The sequence below is a fragment of the Rhinopithecus roxellana genome, chromosome 17 (genome assembly GCF_007565055.1).
Source record: "Rhinopithecus roxellana isolate Shanxi Qingling chromosome 17, ASM756505v1, whole genome shotgun sequence".
In the NCBI taxonomy this organism is placed as follows: domain Eukaryota; kingdom Metazoa; phylum Chordata; class Mammalia; order Primates; family Cercopithecidae; genus Rhinopithecus; species Rhinopithecus roxellana.
In genome coordinates this window covers 265858-287059 of record NC_044565.1, presented here as the reverse complement: position 1 = coordinate 287059, position 21202 = coordinate 265858, and the positions used below count along the sequence as shown (strand labels likewise).

Below are 21202 nucleotides of genomic sequence, written 5' to 3'. Positions count from 1 at the left end.
TTAGGCTTTTTCTACATTTGAGGAGTCGGGGAGTCAAGCACAGAAATTGCATCTTAGCTGGAATGAATGGGAAGTGGCCACAGCTGACAAAACTGTGTCTAGAGGCCAAAAGGGCTGGCCCCTCGAAGAATGTTTCCCCTTCATATGTCCAGGCAGCAGCAGAGTAGACTGCATCCAACAGTACAGACATAAACTTGAGTTAGGGAGACATTGTGATTTCAAACTTGAAGGGACTAAGTTACATAAAATTCTTGTAAAATGGACAAAAGTTATTTTGTTCCAACCACAAGTATTTATTGATGGATCGAAGATACAATTTTAATGGAACAGTAAGGCACAACCTTGGATTAAAACACTTTGCTATACAGCCAAAAGGAGGGAAAAGCTATAACCTTAGGAACTTTATGCCAATCAAGAAGCCTCTAAAGTACCTCTCTAATAGATCAGTATCAGACATTCTTCCCTTTTACATTAATTCCTATATTACATCACTTGATCACAAAGTGTGACTGATACTCATAAAGAATTCCTCATTCATTTATATTTGAGCCATCCAGCCAGGCTACTCCCCTGTTCTCCACCCTTTTCCACCCTTTTGCAGTGGTATTTTTGTAGCAATCCCCTTCCTAAAGAATTACCTACACATCTTCAATAGTTTTCCAAAGCAAGGAAACAAGCAAGCAAGCAATGAGTCAGAGCAAGTCAGCCAAGGGTAGATGTGTGGATAAATAGACTCATAGACACATACATTAGGATAGCAGCAGCCTGATTCACTGAAGCCTACTGACTTTGGCAGAAAAGTTGCTGTGGCTTGCTCAAAGACCTGTAATACCACCTTAGGTTGTGCTACTAGTGCCAGACCTCTTGTTTTTAAGGGATTAGCAGTGGTCTATACAAGAAGCTAGGGAGCTAATGTAACCAGGCAGCTAATGATACAATAGTCAATGCTTTGGACATGTATTAGGAGCAGACTATGGCTTCCATTATTAACATTTGCCAAGTGTAAATTTCATAAAGAATTTTGTGACTGAGCGTGGTGGCTCATGCCTGTAATCCCAGCACTTTGGGAGGCCGAGGTCGGAGGATCACCTGAGATCAGGAGTTCAAGACCAACGTGGTCAACATGGTGAAACTCCGTCTCTACTAAAAATGCAAAAATTACCCAGGAATGGTGGCCACGTCTGTAAACCCAGCTACTTGGGAGGCTGAGGCGGGAGAATTGCTTGAACCCAGGAGGCAGAGGTTGCAGTGAGCCAAGATCACACCACTGCACTCCAGCCTGGGCGACAGAGTGAGACTCCGTCTCAAAAAAAAAAAAAAGAATTTTGTGCAAAACTTCAAGACACTAAGGAAGCAATCTTTAAATATTTTGGACTGGGGCCAGGCGCGGTGGCTCACGCCTATAATCCCAGCACTTTGGGAGGCTGAGGCGGATGGATCACGAGGTCAGGAGTTCAAGACCAGCCTGGCCAACATGGTGAAACCCCGTCTCCACTAAAAATACAAACAATTAACCGGGCATGGTGGTGCGTGCCTGTAATCCCAGCTACTTGGGAGGCTGAGGCAGGAGAATCGCTTAAACCCAGGAGGCTGAGGTTGCAGTGAGCGGAGATCACACCATTGCACTCCAGCCTGGGCGACAGAGCAAGACTCTGTCTCAAAAAATAAATAAATAAATAAATAAATTTGGACTGGGATATTAGGCACTTCCGTAACACTAATCTTTCTACTTGGAAATGTGAAGTGGAAAACATACCAGTGCACATAACACTGAGGCATAAACCATGCTGCAAAGGGGTGAATGCATGAGGCTTTATAGGGTGCCCAGCCTCCTTGTTAATAAAAGCCATGAGAAAGTCCCTAGGCATATTGTCAGAGCAGCCATTCTGGTAGTTACAGTGTCCCCAAACTAAGCAAACCTGTAAGCATACTGCTGTTTTTTTTTTTAACAGTCAACATTGCACTAACAAGAGGAACCACATAGGTACAAAGTTGAGAATCAGAGGCCAGAGGTAGAGTGATGTGGGCAAGCAGCCTAGAAGACTTGACTCCATACCTCTCACCAAGGCCACCTTTCAAAAAGGGTATCTCCACCTAGCAGCCTTTGATGACAGAGCAGAGTGCAGAGGATGGTCTCATACTTTGAGAGAAATGTTGGTTACCAAAAAGCTCCTGGAGAGGCAACATCCCAGAGGCCCATTTAATAATGAAGGTAAATAAAAACTGCCAGACCCCTGAACTATCCTGCCAAGTCAGAAATACATATATAGGGCATAGCTTGTGGTGCCAAGTAGAACAGAGGAGATTTTGAGGCTTAATGAAAGGCAGAAAGACTGCCAGAGTAAGTGAACAGTATGTTGGATGACACAGAAGTAGGAAGCAAAGAATGTATAAAAAGGATAAAGCATGCTGGCAGACTCGCTGGAGGGAAGGCAGCAGGGCTACAGTCTACACCTGGTGAAAGAGCTTTGCTGGCTTGTTCTTGGCATGATTGCCTCTGTCACTTTCTCAGACTGGATGGATGTGTGGCATTCAGCGGCAGAATAGGGAAGATATTTATAAATGAAGAACTAGTGAATGGATACTGAACAGAAATAGATAGGGTGTACCATTCTGTAATGCCCTGTTTATACACGAAAGGCAGGTTTGTATTGACAGAACACATTTGGGGTTGTCATGCAACAGCAGTAGTACTTTGGGAGAAGGGGAATGAGGGGGTGGAGGTGGAGTTGGTGGAAGGAGGACTTTCAAGTTCCAGTTCTTAAATACTAGACCGCAAGGAACAGTTTGGTCTCCTTTAGTGAAGAAATCGGATGCTCATTTTCTGTTCTACATCCACCTTCTCCAAAACCTGGGGGAGAAAACCAGGAACAGTTACGAAGGTTAGGAATGTCACAACACTCCCAAGCTCTTATCTGAGTCATGTTCTCCCCACTTCCTCCTGTGCAGTAAAACATCACTTTTTCTTTCTTTTTTTTTTTTGAGACGGAGTCTTGCTCTGTCGCCCGAGCTGGAGTGCAGTGGCCGGATCTCAGCTCATTGCAAGCTCCGCCTCCCGGGTTTACGCCATTCTCCTGCGTCAGCCTCCGGAGTAGCCGGGACTACAGGCGCCCGCCACCTCGCCCGGCTAGTTTTTTTTTTGTATTTTTAGTAGAGACGGGGTTTCACCGTGTTAGCCAGGATGGTCTTGATCTCCTGACCTCGTGATCCGCCCGTCTCGGCCTCCCAAAGTGCTGGGATTACAGGCTTGAGCCACCGCGCCCGGCCAACATCACTTTTTCAAACAGAGGTAAGTGACCAACCTTAACAAATTCTGTGAAAGATATGGCACTGTCCCCATCCTGATCAGCCTCCTGAATGGTCCTGTCTGCGATGCTGCCCAGCTGCTCATCTGAGATATTTACTCCGACCATCATGCGTAGCACCTGGAAGACCAAGAGCCGGGAATTACAAGGGTCTTGGGAATCAGAGGGACTCTTTATTGAGATTAAAAATAAAGCTATCACCATCCTCCTTTTCCTTTGATGCCCTCAAATACAGTCATGCACTGCATAATAATGTTTTGGTCAATGACCAACCACATCTATAATGGTGGTGCTGTAAGATTATAATACTGTATTTTGATGAGAACACATGGACACAAACAGGGAAACAACAGACACTGGGGCCTACCAGAGGGCGGAGTGGGAGGTGAGAAACAGAAAAAATAACTATTGGGTACTAGGCTTAGTACCTGGGTGGTGAAATATTCTATACATCAAACCCCCATGACAAGAGTTGACCTACATAACTAACCTGCATGTGTAGCCCTAAACCTAAAAGTTAATTTTTTTTTTGAGACGGAGTCTTGCTCTGTCGCCCAGGCTGGAGGGCAGTGGCGCAATCTCAGCTCAGTGCAAGCTCCACCTCCTGGGTTCACGCCATTCTCCTGCCTCAGCCTCCCAAATAGCTGGCATTACAGGTGCCCGCCACCACACCCGGCTAATTTTTTGTATTTTTAGTACAGAAGGGGTTTCACTGTGTTAGCCAGGATGGTCTCAATCTCCTGACCTCGTGATTCGCCCACCTCAGCCTCCCAAAGTGCTGGGATTACAGGTGTGAGCCACCACGCCTAGCCAAAACAATCTTTTTTTTTTTTTTTTTTTTGAGATGGAGTCTCGCTCTGTCGCCTGAGCTGGAGTGCAGTGGCCGGATCTCAGCTCACTGCAAGCTCCGCCTCCCGGGTTCACGCCATTCTCCTGCCTCAGCCTCCCGAGCAGCTGGGACTACAGGCGCCCGCCACCTCGCCCGGCTAGTTTTTTTTTGTATTTTTTAGTAGAGACGGGGTTTCACCGTGTTACCCAGGATGGTCTCGATCTCCTGACCTCATAATCCGCCCGTCTCGGCCTCCCAAAGTGCTGGGATTACAGGCTTGAGCCACCGCGCCCGGCCGCCAAAACAATCTTAAAAAAAGATTACAGTACCCTATTTTTACCGTACCTTTTCCATGTTTAGACATATATATATATATTTTATTTTATTTTTTTGAGACAGGATCTCACTCTGTTGCCCAAACTGGAGTGGTGGAGTGTGAATGTGGCTCACTGCAGCCTCACCTCCCATGCTCAAGTGATCCTCTCACCTCAGCCTCCCAAGTAACTGATACTACACTAAGGTGCATGCAACCATGCCTAATTTTTTTTTCCCCCTGAGGCAGAGTTTCACTCTTGTTGCCCAGGCTGGAATGCAATGGCATGATCCCGGCTCACTGCAACCTCCATCTCCCAGGTTCAAGCGATTCTCCTGCCTCAGCCTCCTGAGTAGCTGGGACTACAGGTGCCTGCCACCATGCCCATCTAAGTATTGTATTTTTAGTAGAGACAGGGTTTCACCATATTGGCCAGGCTGGTCTCGAACTCCTGACCTCATGATTCACCCACCTCCGCTTCCCAAAGTGCTGAGACTACGGGTCTGAGCCACCGCACCCAGTCGTCTGGCTAATTTTTCAAATTTTTTTGTAGCAATGAGGTCTCACTGTGTTGCCCAGGCAGGCCTTCAACTCCTGGGCTCAAGCAGTTCTCCCTCTGCCACCTCCCAAAGTGCTGAGATTATAGGCGTGAGCCACCATGCCCAGCCACAGATATGTTTAGATATACAAATACTTACCATTTTATTACAACTGCATATAGTAGTCAGAACAGTAACATGCTGTATGGGTTTGTAGTCTAGGAACAATAGGCTACACCACATAGCCTAGGTGTCTAGTAGGCTATATCATCTAGGTTCATGTAAGTACATTCTATGATGTTCCTACAACTACAAAATTGCCTAACATTGCATGTCTCAGAATGTATCCCCATCTTTACCATCATGTGACTAAATAACAGCTAAAAGGCTGAAACCCTTATCTTTTCATCTAGGCAATGATGTAAGCAGAATTTATCTAGGTGACTGGATAAGAAGACAAAGACTAAGGGAAAGTCCTTTGCATTTTGCCCTTCCTTATTCTTCTTACCCAGAGTACAGATATGCTGTCTGGTGGCACTGCAGCCACCCTGGAGCCATGAGGTGAGTATTATGAGCTATGGATGCCAGGCCAAGAACACAGAATAAGCCTGGTTCCTGGACATCAGTGAGGTACTGTACCAGCGTGGACAGTCTATCCCAAACATTCTTGTTGCGTGAGCCTAACTAGTTCCTTACTGATTTAAATCAGTCTGGTGGGGCTTTCTGAAATCCCACCCAAAATGTAGTCCTCTTTGAGGTGCTGCATTAAGCCAGCTACTCCTAAAGTATGGCCCAAGAAAACATAAAGATCCTTGAAGAGTTAAATGCTAAATCCCCTTCTGAGAAAAATAACAAGCATAAAGAGTTGCGAGAATTGAGTAAGAGAATTTAACACTGTTTCACTAAATCTGTCTTAAACTTAACCAATCCTCGAGCCCCTGGGAATTCTATTAACATCTTTAGGGTGTGAACATACTTTGAAAATTGCTTCCTTAAACAAAATAAGCAACTTTAACAATTTGACTGTCAGGCAATATGGAAAGGCTGGTTCTTAGGCAATATAAAATGGGGGACAGGGTACCCTTCTGACTCCTTATATTATTACTGCAGTCAGCCACCTCTGTCTTCAGATGGTAAGAACTGAGCTTTTCCACAGGAAGGAAAGGGCCTCTAGTCCAGTGGTTCACAGGCTTCCTTACCTCCACTCCTTTACTTCCTTCTACAATCTCATTAGATTTTTCTTTTTTCTTTTTTTTTTTTTTGAGATGGAGTCTTGCTCTATTGCCAAGGCTGGAATGCAATGTCATGATCTCGGCTCACCGCAACCTCCACCTCCCAGGTTCAAGCGATTCTCCTGCCTCAGCCTCTCGAGTAGTTGGGATTACAGGTGCCCATCACCATGCTTGGCTAATTTTTGCATTTTTAGTAGAGACGGGGTTTTGCCACATTGGTCAGGCTGGTCTCGAACTCCCGACCTCATGTGATCTGCCTGCTTTGGCCTCCCAAAGTGCCGGGATTATAGGCATGAGCCGCTGCACCTGGCCTGTAATTTGCTTTTTAAAAATTGATTTCATGGGCCAGGCATGGTGAAGAAACCCCGTCTCTACTAAAAATACAAAATTAGCTGGGCATGGTGGTACATATCAGTATCCCCAGCTACTCAGGAGGCTGATGCATGAGAATCGCTTGAACCCGGGAGGCAGAGGTTGCAGTGAGCTGAAATTGCACCATTGCACTCCAGCCTGGGCAACAAGAGTGAAATTACAAGCCGGGTGTGGTAGTGCGTGCCTATAGTTCCAGCTACTCGGGTGGCTGAGGCAGGAGGATGGTCTGAGCCCAGGAGTTCAAGGCTGCAGTGTGCTATGATCATGCCTGTGAATAGTCGCTGCATTCCAGACTAGGCAGCAGAGAGAGACCCTATCAGTCAATCAATCAATCCATCAATAGTAAATTACATGATTTTCTAAAAAGAAAAAAAGCTGAAATACTGATTTGTATCCAAACTGATTATTTTTTAAATAAACCAATTGTTGAAAATTGGAAGTTGTGGCCGGGGGTGCTGGCTCACGCCTGTAATCCCAGCACTTTGGGAGGCCAAGGTGGGCGGATCATCTGAGATCAGGAGTTCGAGACCAGCCTGGCCAACATGGCGAAAACCCATCTCTACTACAAATACAAAAATCAGCTAGGCATGGTGGCGGGCACCTGTAATCCCAGCTACTTGCGAGGCTGAGGCAGAATCGCTTGAACCCAGAAGGTGGAGGTTGCAGTGAGCCGAGATTATGCCATTGCATTCCACAGCCTGGGCGACAAGAGAGACACTCCCTCTCAAAAAAAAAAAAAAAGAAAGAAAATTGGGGCCGGGCGCGGTGGCTCAAGCCTGTAATCCCAGCGCTTTGGGAGGCCGAGACGGGCGGATCACGAGGTCAGAAGATCGAGACCATCCTGGCTAACATGGTGAAACCCCGTCTCTACTAAAAAATACAAAAAACTAGCCGGGTGAGGTGGCGGGCGCCTGTAGTCCCAGCTACTCGGGAGGCTGAGGCAGGAGAATGGCATAAACCCGGGAGGCGGAGCTTGCAGTGAGCTGAGATCCGGCCACTGCACTCCAGCCCGGGCGACAGAGGGAGACTCCGTCTCAAAAAAAAAAAAAAAAAAAAAAAAAAAAAGAAAGAAAATTGGAAGTTGTACATTTTAGGTACAAATGTACACAAATAGAAGGATTAATAAAAAGACAATGCACCGGGTGCAGTGGCTCATGCCTGTAATCCCAGGACTTTGGGAAGCTGAGGCAGGCGGATCACGAGGTCAGGAGTTCGAGACCAGCCTGAAGAACATGGTGAAACCCGTCTCTACTAAGAATACAAAAATTAGCCAGGCGTGGTAGTGCACGCCTTGGCAGGAGAATCGCTTGAACCCGGGAGGAGGAGGTTGCAGTGAGCTGAGATCACGCAACTGCACTCTAGCCTGGGCAACAGAGTGAGACTCCATCTCAAAAAAAAAAAAAAAAAAAAAAAGAGAGACAATGCTAGCAAAGATAATCAATACACAACTCATTTGCCATATTCCCTGTGTGTGGCCAAGCAGATGAATCCAACCAACCTCAAACAGCAGCTTCTTCAGATCCCAGACCAAATATTTTGAGGTGTTTTATTTGTAGAATTATAAAACTGGATTATGTACGGGTATCTATAGTGTGAGTCGGAGGGTGGGGATAGAAGTGGTGGTGTCTTTAACATCATTTCACCAGGTGCGAATGACACATGTATGTAGTCCCAGCTACCAGTCCCACCTACTTAGAAGGCTAAGGCCAGAGGATCAGTTGAGCCCAAGTGTTCAAGCCAGCCTGGGCAATGCAGTGAGACTGTCTCAAAAAAGAAAAAAAAAAGGTCATCTCATCCAATCTGTTAATGAGGACATGACAGCCCAGAGGTGGCTTGACTCAGGTCCCAGGAAGCAGTGGCATGAGCTATCTGCCCAGGCCTCCATTCCCAGCCCAGTGCTCCCTCCGCCTGTCCATGCTGCCACTTACTGTTCCAGTCAAAGTTCTTCAGGCCGGGTGCGGTGGCTCATGCCTGTAATCCCAGCACTTTGGGAGGCTGAGGTGGGCTGATCACAAGGTCAGGAATTTAAGACCAGCCTGGCCAACATGGTGAAACCCCGTCTCTACTAAAAATACAAAAGTTAGGCCGGGGGCGGTGGCTCAAGCCTGTAATCCCAGCACTTTTGGGAGGCCGAGACGGGCGGATCACGAGGTCAGGAGATCGAGACCATCCTGGCTAACACAGTGAAACCCCGTCTCTACTAAAAAATACAAAAAACTAGCCGGGCGTGGTGGCGGGCGCCTGTAGTCCCAGCTACTCGGGAGGTTGAGGCAGGAGAATGGCGTAAACCCGGGAGGCGGAGCTTGCAGTGAGCTGAGATCCGGCCACTGCACTCCAGCCTGGACGACAGAGTGAGACTCCGTCTCAAAAAAAAAAAAAAAAAAAAAAAAAAAATACAAAAGTTAGTCAGGCGTGGTGGTAGGTGCCTATAGTCCCAGCTACTTGGGAGGCTGAGGCAAGAGAATCGCTTGAACCCAGGAGGTGGAGGTTGCAGTAAGCTGAGATAACACCACTGCACTCCAGCCTGGGTGACAGGACAAGACTCTGTCTCAAAAAAATTAAAAAAAAGAAGTTTATTAGTGAATTATTATTATTATTATTTTTTGAGACGGAGTCTCGCTGTGTCGCCCAGGCTGGAGTGCAGTGGCTGGATCTCAGCTCACTGCAAGCTCCATCTCCCAGGTTTACGCCATTCTCCTGCCTCAGCCTCCTGAGTAGCTAGGACTACAGGCATCTGCCACCTCACCCGGCTAGTTTTTTGTATTTTTAGTAGAGACGGGGTTTCACCGTGTTAGCCAGGATGGTCTTGATCTCCTGACCTCGTGATCCACCCGTCTCGGCCTCCCAAAGTGCTGGGATTACAGGCTTGAGCCACCGTGCCCGGCCATTATTATTATTAAGACAGAGTTTTGCTCTGTTGCCAAGGCTGGAGAGCAGTGGCATGATCTCGGCTCACTGCAACCTCTTCCTCCTAGGTTCAAGTGATTCTCCTACTTCAGCCTCCCAAGTAGCTGGAATTACAGGGGTGAAACACTGCACGCAGCCTACTATTATTTTTAATGTTTGGTGAAGGTTTTTATATATACGCTTTATCGATTTAAGAAAGGTTCCCTCTACTTCTGGTTTTCTAAGACTTTTTTCTTTTTTTTTTAAACATGAATGGATGGTGAGGCCAGGCAAGCTGGCTCACGCACTTTGGGAGGCCAAGGCAGGTGGATCACCTGAAGTCAGGAGATCAAGACCACCCTGGACCAACATGGTGAAACCCCATCTCTACCAAAAATACAAAATTAGCAGCGCGTGGTGGTGCGTGCCTATAATCCCAGCTGCATGGGAGGCTGAGTTAGGAGAATTGCTTGAACCTGGGAGGCGGATGTTGCACTGAGCTGAGATCATGCCACTGCTCTCCAGCCTGGGTGACAGAGCAAAACACCATCTCAAAAAAAAAAAAAAAGATAAATAAATAAATAAAATAAATGGATGATAATTTTATCAATTACATTTTTCTATGGAAAAGACCGCTCAATTTTTCTTCTTTAAAGTGTTGGTGTGGGTGAAATATATTGGTTGATTTTCTAATGTTAAACCGACTTTGAATTTCTAGTATAATTGCACCTTGGTTATAATATATCCTTGGCTATAATATATATATTATATTATATATTGCTGGATTCAGTGTGCTAATATTTTGTTTGGGATTTTTACAACTATTTGAGTAAAAGAGACTGGGCTATATAATTTTCTTTTCTTTTTTTTTGAGACAGAGTCTTGCTCTGTCACCCAGGCTGGAGTGCAGTGGCACAATCTCGGCTCGCTGCAAGCTCTGCCTCCCAGGTTCACACCATTCTCCTGCCTCAGCCTCCCAAGTAACTGGGACTACAGGCGCCTGCCACAATGCCCGGCTAATTTTTTGTATTTTTAGTAGAGACGGGGGAGATGGGGTTTCACCATGTTAGCCAGGATGGTCTCCATCTCCTGACCTTGTGATCCACCTACCTCCGCCTCCCAAAGTGCTCGGATTACAGGCATGAGCCACCATGCCCGGCCCCTAATTTTCATTTCTTATACTGTCTTTTATAAGATTGTCAGGTGTGGCCGGGTACGCCTGCAATCCCAGCACTTTGGGAGGCTGAGGTGGGCAGACTGCTTGAGCCCAAGAGTTCAAGACCAGCCTGGCCAACATGGCGAAACTCCATCTCTACTAAAAACACAAAAATTAGCCAGGCATGGTGGAGCATGTCTGTAATCCCAGTTACTCAGGAGGCTGAGGCACGAGAATCGCTTGAACCTGGGTGGCGGAGGTTGCAGTAAACTGAGATGGTGACATTGTACTCCAGCCCGGGCGACAAAGTGAGACTCTGTCTCAAAAAAAAAAAAAAAAAAAAAAAAAAAAAAAAAAAAAAAAAAAAGATTGTCAGGCAAAAGTTATGCTAGCCTCATAAAATGAGTTGGGGAGTAGAGTATCTTTATTGAAGTATAAATAATATACAATAAAATGTACATATTTAAAATGGACAGTTGGGGCCAGGCATCATGGCTCATGCTTGTACTCCCAGCATTTTGGGAGGCTGAGGTGGGTGGATTACTTGAGGTCAGGAGTTCGAGACCAGCCTGGCCAATATGATGAAACCCTGTCTCTACTAAAAATACAAAAAAAAAAAAAGTAAAGTAATATGTACAATTGGATAAGGTTTAAAATATGTACCCGCCCATGGCACCATCCTCACAATCAAGATAATAACCTCCAAAAGTTCAACCAGTACTTTCACAGGAATCATATTAAGAAAACATGGGCCAGGCGTGGTGGCTCACACCTGTAATCCCAGCACTTTGAGAGGCCGAGGCGGGTGGATCACCTGAGGTCAGATCTGGGTCAGAGAATAAACACATGCAACTACAGAGTGACTGCCACTGTCTTTTTTCTTCAGAACTCAGAAAACCATATGTAGCAGCTTTCAAGAAAATAAACTCTTCTCGCTGAAGAAATTCCCAACTCAAAAGCAAGGGACGCTAACACTGACCTGCAGACTGTTTTGTTTTTTGCTCATAGAAATGTGAGAATACGTTGGGTTGCTCCTGAATCTGCCCTGAGTAATTTCATCCTAGGATGAAATGCCAGTCACTGCTAGTAGGAAAACAGGGAATCATCTCTTGGAGCAACAAAGAACAGTGGGCAGTTGGCTCAGGGTACACCAGCACAGCAGCAGCTCGCTGACTCTTAGTCAACCCTAAGGACAGACTACATAACTGCATTTAACTAAGTATCATCAGAATTACCTGGCTACCAATAATCTGATTTGGCAATAAATGAATTACCTGATGTAAACCATGTTGTATATTTTAACTCTCAGTCAATACCTAAAAGCCATTTAGTTAGCTTTTATTTATTTACTTTTTTTTTTTTTGAGATGGAGTTTCGCTCTTGTCACTCAGGCTGGAGTGCAGTGGCGCAATCTCGGCTCACAGCAACCTCCACCTCCTGGGTTCAAGCGATTCTACTGCCTCAGCCTCCCGAGTAGCTGGGATTACAGGCACCCACCACCATGGACAGCTACTTTTTGTGGGGAAAAGAAAGATCAGACTGTTACCGTGTCTATATAGAAAGAAGTAGACATAAGAGACTCCATTTTGTTCTGTATTTGAGATGCTGTTAATCTGTGACCCTACCCCCAACCTTGTCCTTGCAAGAGACATGTGCTGTGGTGACTCAAAGTTTAACGGATTTTGGGCTGTGCAGGGTGTGGGTGTGCTTTGTTAAACAAGTGCCTGAAGCCAGTATGCTTGTCATCACCATTCTCTTAATCTCAAGTACCGAGGGACACGTACACTGCCAAAGGTGGCAGGGACCTCTGCCTAGGAAAGCTAGGTATTGTCCAAGGTTTCTCCCCATGTGATAGTCCGAAATATGGCCTCGTGGAATGGGAAAGACCCGATCGACCCCCAGCTTGACACCCGTGAAGGGTCTGTGCTGAGGAGGATTAGTATAAGAGGAAAGAAGGCCTCTTGGCAGCTGAGATAGAGAAAAGCATCTGTCTCCTGCCCATCCCTGGGCAATGGAACATCTCGGTGTAAAACCCGATTTATGTTCTGTTTACTGAGAAAGGAGAAAACTGCCTTAGGACGAAAGGTGGGACTTGCTAGCACAATGCTGCTCTTCATGCACTAAAAAGGTTTATGGAGATATTTGCATATGCATATCAAGGCACAGCACTTTTCCTTAAACTTATTCATGTCACAGAGATCTTTATTCATTTGTCTTATTGCTCACCTTCTCCCTACGATGATCCTATTATCCTGCCACTTCCCTTTTTCTAAGATGTTAAAGATAATGAGTGGGTCCTCTGTATGCTGAGCGCCGGTTCCCTGGGCCCACTTTTTCTTTCTCTATACTTTGTCTCTGTGTCTCATTTCTTTTCTCAAGTCCCACCTAACGAGAAACGCCCACAGGTGTGGAGGGGCAGGCCACCCCTTCACTTTTTGTATTTCTAGTAGAGACAGGTTTTTACCATGTTGGCCAGGCTGCTCTTGAATTCCTGACCTCAGGTGATCAGCCCGCCTTGGCATCCCAAAGTGTTGGGATTACAGGCGTGAGCCACCATGCCCAGCCTAGTTAGCTTTTAGATAGTAGAGACATCTGTCTCTGAAAACACAATGAGCCATTTCAAGTTTTCCCAGGTCATCTCCTTTGCCTTATAACCAGGACAAGACTCTGCACATAGCAGGTATTAAACGCTTACTAAAGGAAAGAACAGTTCCTGCCCACAATAATAAGCAGGCAGAGTCCAAGCACATAGTTCTCCAGGAGCTCCCCGACATACCTGTAACAGCTCATCACGGGAGATCTTTTCATCTTTATCCAAATCATACAGTCGAAAGGCAACTGTAAGGGAAAAACATAAAGTTAGTCAAAATTCTGTAGTGTGATGCCCCTTCTCAAGGCACTAAATATATAAGACACTAGACAGAAAACTGACAGCCAATTAATCAATTTTCCAAGAACAACTGCCATTACTTATAGGGCTTTTAAAAAGTTGTAACACTGAAGAATTGCAAATTGATGAGTTCTTAGGTTAAATGAAGTATGCTCCCTCTTCCAACAAATCAGAAAACTTCATAAAAAGAAAGCCAAACGTCCTTTTTCTTAACCTACAATGTTAAACAGCCCCCCAAAACACCCCTTACATGGTTCTGTAAGTTAGGTCACCTCACACAAACATCAATTCTACCAGGTACCACTCAGGGAGAACCAACGATAGGCACCATACAGGCACCACGAGAGCTGCCCACACAAAGTGCTGCTTTGGGAAAAGAGCCTCCTGGGCAAAACAGTCTCAAATTTCAAGTCATTCTCTACCACTGGGGAGTCCTGCAGGTAAAGAAATTGAGTTTCAAATAAATATGATGGCTCAGATGGTCTCCTGGCCTTATCATGTTTCTTTCTCTTTAAGCCTTCTAGAAGCTAGGATATATGAGAACTTTGCTTGGGTCCATGAGATAGAAATCAGAAAAGCAAAGTCATTAGATTTCTGCCATGTTGCTGAAGGGCTGCCAACAGAATAGGGTGTTATCTCTGGGTGATTTTATAGGTGTCGTGACAAATCGCCAGCCTGAGGACGTGAATGTCTTGTCCCACAACTGAATTTAGTGTGGTTTTTAGGTTTTGAATCACTTCAAGAATGCCACTAAGATTGTGGGTCTTAAACAGAGTGCTGCAAACCCTAAAAGTCCCAAATCCACTACTCTAGAGCTATTAAGATACACGGGTTTAGACTCTGTCCTTAGGAACTCACTATCTAGTAGAGGAGAACAACATACACGACTCTCTGGAATACATCCTACCTACATCCTAAGCACTACAACATATCCAAAATGTTGGGGGAACAAAGTGTATGGCAGACGTGGCTTTCTGGTGGAGCTGGGGAAACATCAAGGAGAGGTAACATTTGAACAAGGCCTTGAAAGATAAACAGAAATGTGCCAAGGGGTGGCCATTCCAGGCAGAGCTATTATTAGGCACAAAGGCATAAGAACATGGATCAATATCTACAGGTTTAAGTATCATTCCCCTCCAGAATAAAAGGGCGAGTCCACTGAAAGATGACATAAAAGTAATTTTTAAATCTAATTTACTCCTTGTAAGGTATGTATCAGAATTCCAGAGAAAGGAAGTAGCTAGGAGAGACTTCTGATATATATATTTTTTCTGTTATGTTTAATGTGGTTAATTTTATTTTTATTTATTTATTTTTTTCAGACAGGGTCCTGCTCTGTCTCCCAGGCTGGGTGCAGCAGCACAATCATGACTCACTACAGCCTCAACCTCCCAGGCTCAAAGGAGCCTCTCACCTGAGCTTCCAGAGTAGTGGGAACCACAGACACCACGCCTGGCTAATTTTTAAAAATTTTTGCAGAGCTAGGGTCTCACTACATTGCCCAGGCTGGTGAAAGGTACAAAGTCTTTGTCTAGATAAATCGGTTTTTTTTGAGATGGAGTCTTGCTCTTTTGCCCAGTCTGGAGTGCAGTGGCATGATCTTGGTTCACTGCAACCTCCGCCTCCCAGGTTCAAGCAATTCTCCTGCCCCAGCCTCCTGAGGAGCTGGGATTACAGACATGCGCCATCACACCCGGCTAATTTTTGCATTTTTAGTAGAGATGGGGTTTCACCATGTTGGCCAGGATCGTCTCGATCTCTTGACCTTGTGATCCACACGCCTCAGTCTCCCAAAGTCCTGGGATTACAGGTGTGAGCCACCACACCCGGACAGCTGGTCTTGAACACCTGGGCTCAAGCAATCCTCCTGCCTCGGTCTCCCAAAGTGCTAGGATTATAGCGGTGAGCCACTGTGCCGGGACCTTTAGCTCAAATTTCAACTCCTCAGAGAGGTTTTCACCGACCACTCTTTCTAAAGTAGTGACATCTTCCCATGCCTTTCTCATCTCATGTATTCACTTCCTTCACAGACCTTGCCATAATAAATCTTGTTTATTCACCCGTCTTCTCTATAGTCTGTCTCTCTTATTAGATCGTAAGTTCTAAGAAAGCAAGGGCCTTACCTGATTTATTCATCACTGTATCCTGGGCCTAAAATAGTACCTGGCATGTAGTAGGTGCTCAAACATTTGCTTAATGAAAAACCAAAAGAATGATCTCAGTCAAACCTTTACCTTCCTTTTTATTTTTTAATTTTTTTATTTTATTTTTTTTAAGAGATAGGGTCTCAACTCTGTCACCCAGGCTGGAGTGCATTGGTGCAATCATGGCTCACTGCAGCCCCAAACTTCTGGGCTCAAGTGATCCTCCTGCCTTAGCCTACTGAGTAGCTAGGAATACAGGTGTGTGCCACCACGCCCGGCTCAATTTTTTTTTTTTTTGGTAGATACTGGGTCTCATTCTGTTGCCCAGGCTACAAACCTTTACCTTTACTTCAATCAATGCTATTGCTTCTTTTTTTTTTTTCTTTTTGGGAGATAGAGTCTTGCTCTGTCGCCCAGGCTGGAGTGCAGTGGCATGATCTCGGCTCACTGAAACCTCTCTGCCTTCTAGGTTCAAGCGATTTCCCTGTCTTAACCTCCTGAGTAGCTGGGACTACATACACATATGTGCCACCATGCCCGGCTAATTTTTGTATTTTTAGTAGAGACAGGGTTTCACCATGTTAGCCAGGCTGGTCTCAAACTCCTGACCTCAGGCAATCCGCCCATCTTGTCCTCCCAAAGTGTTGGGATTACAGGCATGAGCCACCATTCCCAGCTGCTTCTTTTTTTTTTTTAATTGTGGTAAAATATACATAAAACTTATCATTTAAACCTTTTCTACAGGTACAGTTCTGTGGCATTAAGTACTTTCACACTGTTGTGCAAGCATCACCACCATCCATCTCCCCATAACTTCTGCATCTTCACCAGCAGAAAATGTACCCTTTTAACAATAACTCCATTACCATCACCATCACCATCCCCCAGCCCTGGGCAACCACTGTTCTACTTTGTGTCTCTACAAATTTGACCACTTTGGAAACCTCACATAAGAGGACTCATACAATATTTGTCCTTTATATCCACTTTATTTCACTCAGCAAAATGTCTTCAAGATTCATCCATGTTGTACCATGTGCCAGAATTTCCTTTTTTTTGAGATGGAGTCTTGCTCTGTCACCCAGGTTAGAGTGCAGTGGTATGATCTCAGCTCAGTGCAACCTCCGCCTCCTGGGTTCAAGCAATTCTCCTGCCTCAGCCTCCCAAGTAGCTAAGATTACAGACATCCACCACCGCGCCAGGCTCATTTTTGTATTTTTAGTAGAGATGGGATTTCACCATATTGGCCAGGCTGGTCTTGAACTCCTGATCGCATGATCCAACCGCCTCGGCCTCCCAAAGTGTTGGGATTACAGGCGTGAGCCACCGAGCCTGGCCTCAGAATTTTCTATTTTAATACAGACTAATATTCCATTGTATGTGTACCCAACATTTTATTTATCCATTGATCTGTCGATGGATACTAGGATTGCTTCTACCTTTTGGATTCTATGAATAATGCTGCTATTTCTTCCTGGCTACTCTCCCAAGCTCTACTCCACCCATACTCCTCAACACCCAAAAAAAATATTCTAATGTAGACTCTTTACTTTCCACATCATTATGTTTTATAAAAACTTAAACCATTTAAGAAGACAATTAGAATGTGGGAAGGAAAACCTGTAAACCTCTAGAATTGTCTCTTACTTACCATGCCCTGGGCATTCTAAGATGAATTACACTTTTCACTTTTTTTTTTTAACACTATCCACCTGTACATAGGGCTGTATCTTTTACACAAAGCATTATTATTATTATTATTATTATTATTATTATTATTATTGAGATGGAGTTTCGCTCTTATTGCCCAGTCTGGAGTGCAATAGCGTGATCTTGGCTCACTGTAACATCTGCCTCCCAGGTTCATGCAATTCTCCTGCCTCAGCCTCCCAAGTAGCTGGGATTACAGGCATGCGCCACCATGCCTGGTTAATTTTGTATTTTTAGAAGAGACATGGTTTCACCATGTTGGTCAGGCTGGTCTCGAACTCCTGACCTCAGGTGATCCACCCACCTCAGCCTCCCAAAGTGCTGGGATTACAGGCATGAGCCACTGCACCTGGCCTACACAAAGCATTATTATAACCTCACCAGTTCAAAGAGGAAAGCAATAAGGTACCACTTCTAGGAGACAAACAGAAGAGCAGAGTGGCACTATATGTACTTGGGCCTGTGCCTACACGGGCATAGTTGAGCCTTGATGATTGTGATTAAAATTCTCTCACTGTGGCATAAAAAAGAAATCGGACAAAGTGTGTTCTCAGAGTCCCTGAAGACAGTATTCTATGCAAAGGATAACCTGTAATAAAATTTGGTTCCACTCCTCTGTAAACCCACATTTCTTTTTTTTTTTTTTGAGATGGAGTCTTGCTCTGTTGCCCAGGCTGGACAGCGGTGGTGCAATCTCGGCTCACTGCAACCTCCGCTCCCCAGGATCAAACCATTCTCCTGTCTCAGCCTCCCAAGTAACTGGGATTACAGGCGCCCGCCACTACGCCAGGCTAATTTTTTGCATTTTTAGTAGAGACGGGGTTTCACCATGTTGCCCAGACTGGTCTTGAATTCCTGATCTCAAGTGATCCACCCGCCTTGGCCTCCCAAAGTGCTGGGATTACAGGCATGAGCCATCACGCCTGGCCTGTAAACTCACATTTCTAAGTAACACATACCCTTTCTTTTTTTTTTTTTTTTTTGAGACAGAGTCTTGCTCTATCACCCAGGCAGGAGTGCAATGGCACGATCTCGGCTCACTACAGCCTCCGCCTCCTGGGTTCAAGCAATTCTCCCGCTTCAGCCTCCTGAGTAGCTGGGATTACAGGCACCCGTCATTATGCCTGGCTAATTTTGTTTTGTATTTTTGTAGAAATGGGATTTCACTATGTTGGCCAGGCTTGTCTTGAACTCCTGACCTCAGGTGATCCGCCTGCCTCAGCCTCCCAAAGTGCTGGGATTATAGGAGTGAGCCACCACACCCAGCCCACATCCCCTTTGCTACTGTGTCTCAGTAGCAAATGTGTTGCTAGATATATGACATTCAATTGCTCTCAGTCTATAATAAGGGGCACTATCCTACAGCTTATATAGCGCTGTGGGAACTTCAAAGAGAAGCAACACATTTAGATAGAAACTGAGGACTTCTTGGACTCTTCTAGTCTTTTCTTTGGCCTTAGAATAGCTTTGGTTTTACCGGTCTAATTACATGAATGTGATCCCTACACCTAGACTGCAACAGAATTCTAATTAATTTTTAGTTTCCTATACAAGTTAATCCTACAGCCAAGACTAAAGTATGTAACGAAAAAAACAGGCTGGGTATGGAGGCTCATGCCTGTAATCCCAGCACTTCAGGAGGCCAAGGTGGGATGATTGCTCGTGTCCAAGATTTCGAGACCAGTCTGGACAACATAGTGAGACCCTATCCCTAGAAAAAATCAGAAAATAAAAAATTAGCTGGGTGTAGGGCACACGCCTGTGGTCCCAGCAACTTGAGAGGCTGAGGCAAAAGGATCACTTGAGCCAGGAAAGTCAAGGCCATAGTGAACCGTGATCACGCCACTGCACTCAGCCTGGGTGACAGAGTGAGACCCTATCTCAAAAAATTAAGCAAAAACAAAATAAAACCAAGCATAACCTGCATAGCACTTTGTTATTATTCTATCTCATCCTGAAGTTTGCCATTTCTGGGGCATTCCAACCTTCTTCCTTAGCAGAACCCCAACCACAGCATCAGGAGGGGAATCTCAGTAGCCTAATCTCCTCGGCACTCGGCACTCTCCTGATCTAAACTGACTTATCAAAGTGAGGGGAAGGACTTACATTCCATGCTTGGGAGGAGTGTTGCTCAATTTCAGTCTCGATCTCTCTCTATATATATCTCTCTCTCTTCCTCTACTGCCAGATGTGAACAAGAAAAAAAAAAAAGCCCTGTTAACAACTGAGAGCTGTCATGTGACCATAATACCTTAGGATAAAACAGACTATGAGGATGGCAGAGTAAAGAGAAAAATCCCTAGTGCTTGAAACAGAATCAACCCTCCTGCTGGCCTGACCTGACTTGTAAAGTGAGCTAATATATTTCCTTATTGTTTAAGCCAGCTGAGTCAGCTAAAGGCATCCTAAGACACCAAGTAACGCCCAAATCCACTACTGCTATTTGGAAGATTTTGTTTTGTTTTCGTTTCTTTGTTGAGACAGAGTTTCTGTCACCTGGCTTGAAGTGCAGTGGTGCCATCATGGTTCCCTGCAGTCTCGACCTCTCAGGCTCAAGCAATTCTCCCACCTCAGCCTCCCAAGTACCTGGGACCACAGGTGCATGCCACCACACCTGGCTAATTTTTGTATTTTTATTAGAGATAGTGTTTCACCATGTTGCCCAGGCTGGTCTCAACCTCCTGGGCTCAAGTGATCCACCTACCTTGGCCTCCCAAAGTGCTGGGATTACAGGCATGAGTCACTGCGCTCAGCCTTCAGTTAGTTTTAATACAACTGCAATTTCAACTTGTATCGAATAAAAAGAGAACTTTAATTTCAATTTCCTGGAGAAGTGTTGTAAGGAATTGGGCAATATTATACATGAACCAATAAGGGCAGAAGGGAAAGCAAACAAGTATTAAAGGAAAAGGGGCATGAGACATGGGTATAAAAATTAAATCTTGCACTATATCCAGCTGTCCCCCACTACTTAAGTCACATCCAGTGTCTATCAAATTCTAAGATGAGCTGAGGATTGCCATTATTCCTTAAAGGTGGGGCCTGGGTCTCGTTCACTATTGCCATGCCAGCACTTAACACAGTGCCTGGCACACCTACTCATTGAGTAGGTGCTCAATGAATTACAATGATACTAGGTAACACTTATTAAGTACCTAGTATATGCCAGGCACTATTTGAAGCACTTGACATTTATTAACTCGTTTAATCCTCACAACAATCCAATGCGGAACCCCTTAGAATCCTATTTTACAGATGAGAAAAGTGAAGCCCAAAGAGGTTAAGTACCTTGCCCAAAGTCACACGGCCAAAAAAGGGTAGACTAGTATTTAATCTTGGCCAGTTTAGCTCCAGAGTCTGAGGTCTTAACCAGTATGCTCTTGTAAATGCTTGTTCAAATAATGAGTGAGTACGTACATGACTTTTAAGAAATGAAAAGCAAGTATTTTAAGCCAGAAGACTTTAGCTCCTTACAGTGCAGTTTGTTGCTTCGGCTGTTGAGAGGTTCGGGTCCATTCACATCTTTGCTCTTTTCATTATCCTCAATGGGGCGGAAATGAGCCAAAGTTCGCATGAATCCACGGAAGTTTACCTGGTCCTCTCTGATTGTGAGATATAACAAACAGAACACCATGTCAATCACGGTGATTATTTCTTACAAATTAAATATACTGGCAAAAGCTTTAGCTATGGTAGCCTGAAAGTTCATTTAATGAGGTTTCTTTCCATGTGCACGGTACTTCGGGGCTCACAGTACCATATCATTTAAGCCTCACCCCAACCTTGTAAGGCAGGTGCTATTACTCCCACTACTACTCCCACTTGA

The 21202-nt window shown here is 45.0% G+C and overlaps 1 protein-coding gene across 1 annotated transcript in view; it reads right to left on the bottom strand.

Annotated features, from left to right (window-relative positions):
• Nucleotides 1–269: 269 nt before the first annotated feature.
• CHP1 (calcineurin like EF-hand protein 1) overlaps nucleotides 270–21202 on the bottom strand; it is a 54451-nt gene continuing 33518 nt past the window's right edge. Inside the window, exons 4-7 of the mRNA XM_010369042.2 lie at nucleotides 20851–20978; nucleotides 13409–13470; nucleotides 3303–3425; nucleotides 270–2851 (exon numbers count right to left, since the gene is read on the bottom strand). Of these exons, the coding sequence (XP_010367344.1) occupies nucleotides 2798–2851; nucleotides 3303–3425; nucleotides 13409–13470; nucleotides 20851–20978 (367 nt within the window). The 3' untranslated portion in view covers nucleotides 270–2797. The remainder of the gene's footprint in view (nucleotides 2852–3302; nucleotides 3426–13408; nucleotides 13471–20850; nucleotides 20979–21202) is intronic.